Source organism: Nicotiana sylvestris, chromosome 12, assembly GCF_000393655.2.
Source record: "Nicotiana sylvestris chromosome 12, ASM39365v2, whole genome shotgun sequence".
Taxonomy (NCBI): domain Eukaryota; kingdom Viridiplantae; phylum Streptophyta; class Magnoliopsida; order Solanales; family Solanaceae; genus Nicotiana; species Nicotiana sylvestris.
The window spans coordinates 133,873,850-133,875,881 of NC_091068.1; the positions used below are offsets into that span (position 1 = coordinate 133,873,850).

Sequence of the window (2,032 nt, forward strand, 5' to 3'; positions counted from 1 at the left end):
AAGGACGTCCCTAGGGACCTTGTCATATGCCTTCTATAGGTCAATAAACACTATATGCAAATCCCTCTTCCTATCCTTGTATAGTTCCACCAACCTCCTGATAAGGTGGATAGCTTCCGTAGTAGAACGACCCGTCATGAACCCGAACTGGTTTTTCGATATAGACACCGCCCTCCTTATCCTCCCTTCCACCATCCACTCCCATACTTTCATGGTATGACTTAGTAACTTTATACCCCTATAGTTATTATAATTCTGGATATCACCTTTGTTCTTGTACACCGGAACCATTGTACTCCACCGCCACTCATCAGGCATCCTCTTTGTCCTAAAGATAACATTAAACAACCCAGTCAACCACTCCAAGCCTGCCCTACCTGCATATCTCCAAAACTCTACTGGAATCTTGTCAGGTCCGGTCGCTTTGCCCCGACTCATCTTACCCATCGCACCCACGACCTTCTCAACCTTAATGCGCCTACAATACCTAAAGTCTCGGTGACTCTCGGAGTACCCCGTTTGCCCTAACACGATGTTTCCATCCCCCTCTTCATTCAGAAGTTTATGAAAGTATGACTGCCATCTTTGCCTAATCTGGGCCTCTTCCATCAATACTCGATCATCCTCGTCTTTGATGCACCTCACTTCATCCAGATCGCGGGCCTTCTTCTCTCTCGCTTTGGCCAATCGAAATAACTTCTTATCCCCACCTTTGTCTCCAAGTTCCTCATAAAGCCGACCAAAACCAGTAGTCTTAGCCTCTGTGACTGCTACTTTTGCCTCCTTCCTAGCCTCCTTATATCTTTCTATGTTCGCTCTCCTCTGATCATCGTCGGTGCTCTTTACTAACTTAATGTACGGCACTTTCTTGGCTTCAAATTTACCTTGGACCACGTCATTCCACCACCAGTCACCTCGGTGCCCGCCATAATATCCTTTTGAAACTCCCAACACCTCTCTTGTTGCCTCCCTTATACAGTCTGCCGTCGCCGTCCACATAGCGCTATCGTCCCCACCACTCTTCCAGGCACCCATATTTGTTAGCCGCCCCTCCAAACCTTGCGCATTATCTTTAGACAAAGCTCTTCACCTGATACTCAATGGACCCCGTACAAACCTCTTCTTCCTCTTTATCAAAATACCGACGTCCATCAGTAGGAGCCTATGTTGAGTTGCGAGGTTCTCACTCAAGATCACCTTGAAATCCTCGCACAACCCCCTATCACACCTCCTGAGGAGGAGATAGTCAATTTTAGTCTTAGCCACCATACTCCAAAAAGTAACCAAATGTTCCTCCCTCTTCGGAAACATAGAGTTCACGATCACCAACTCAAAAGCTCTAGCGAAACCCAACAGTGAGGTACCACCCTCGTTCCTATCACCAAAGCCGAAACTACCGTGCACCTTACCATAGCCACTAGCAGACGACCCAATATGACCATTAAAATCTCCTCCTATGAATAGCTTCTCCGTCGGCGGAATACCCCGCACCACCTCATCCAGTGCCTCCCAGAAGTGCCATTTTACATCCTTGTCCAAGCCCGTTTGCGATGCGTAAGCGCTAATGACATTCAGAGTGCTCCCTCCAAATACTACCTTAATTGCCATCAATCTATCATTCACCCGTCTAACCTCTACCACCGACTCTCTAAGCTCTCTGTCCACCAAAATGCCCACTCCGTTCTTGCCCTTCACGACTCTGTAGAACCACAATTTATACCTGTCTACATTCCTTGCCTTCGATCCTACCCATCTAGTCTCCTCTACACACGCTATATTGACCCTCCTCTTCTAGAGAATCTTCGCCATCTCTATAGACTTATCCGTCAACGTCCCTATATTCCAGGATCCAACTCTCAACCTATAGGCTATTTTTTTCCTTTACCCCCTTTGGGCCCCGTCCCACCTCCCGATCCTTGCCCTACCCCCCTCCCCACCACCCGACCTCCCCGAGGACATGACCCTACTCTGCCATTACAAACCACAGTCTCTATACCTACGAAGGTCTAAAAATGAAACGGAGAAAAAACAC

General features: G+C 47.8%; 1 protein-coding gene across 1 annotated transcript; it reads right to left on the reverse strand.

Moving 5' to 3' along the window:
* Positions 1-1,086: 1,086 nt before the first annotated feature.
* LOC104226048 (uncharacterized) lies at positions 1,087-1,608 on the reverse strand. The gene has a single exon (XM_009777931.2). The coding sequence runs from the start codon at positions 1,606-1,608 to the stop codon at positions 1,087-1,089; it is 522 nt and encodes a 173-aa protein (XP_009776233.2).
* Between the last annotated feature and the right edge of the window lie 424 nt (positions 1,609-2,032).

Bases quoted from the DNA above. Each gene is read 5' to 3' on its own strand.
- LOC104226048 (XM_009777931.2), bottom strand. From the start codon at position 1,608: ATGGCAATTAAGGTAGTATTTGGAGGGAGCACTCTGAATGTCATTAGC.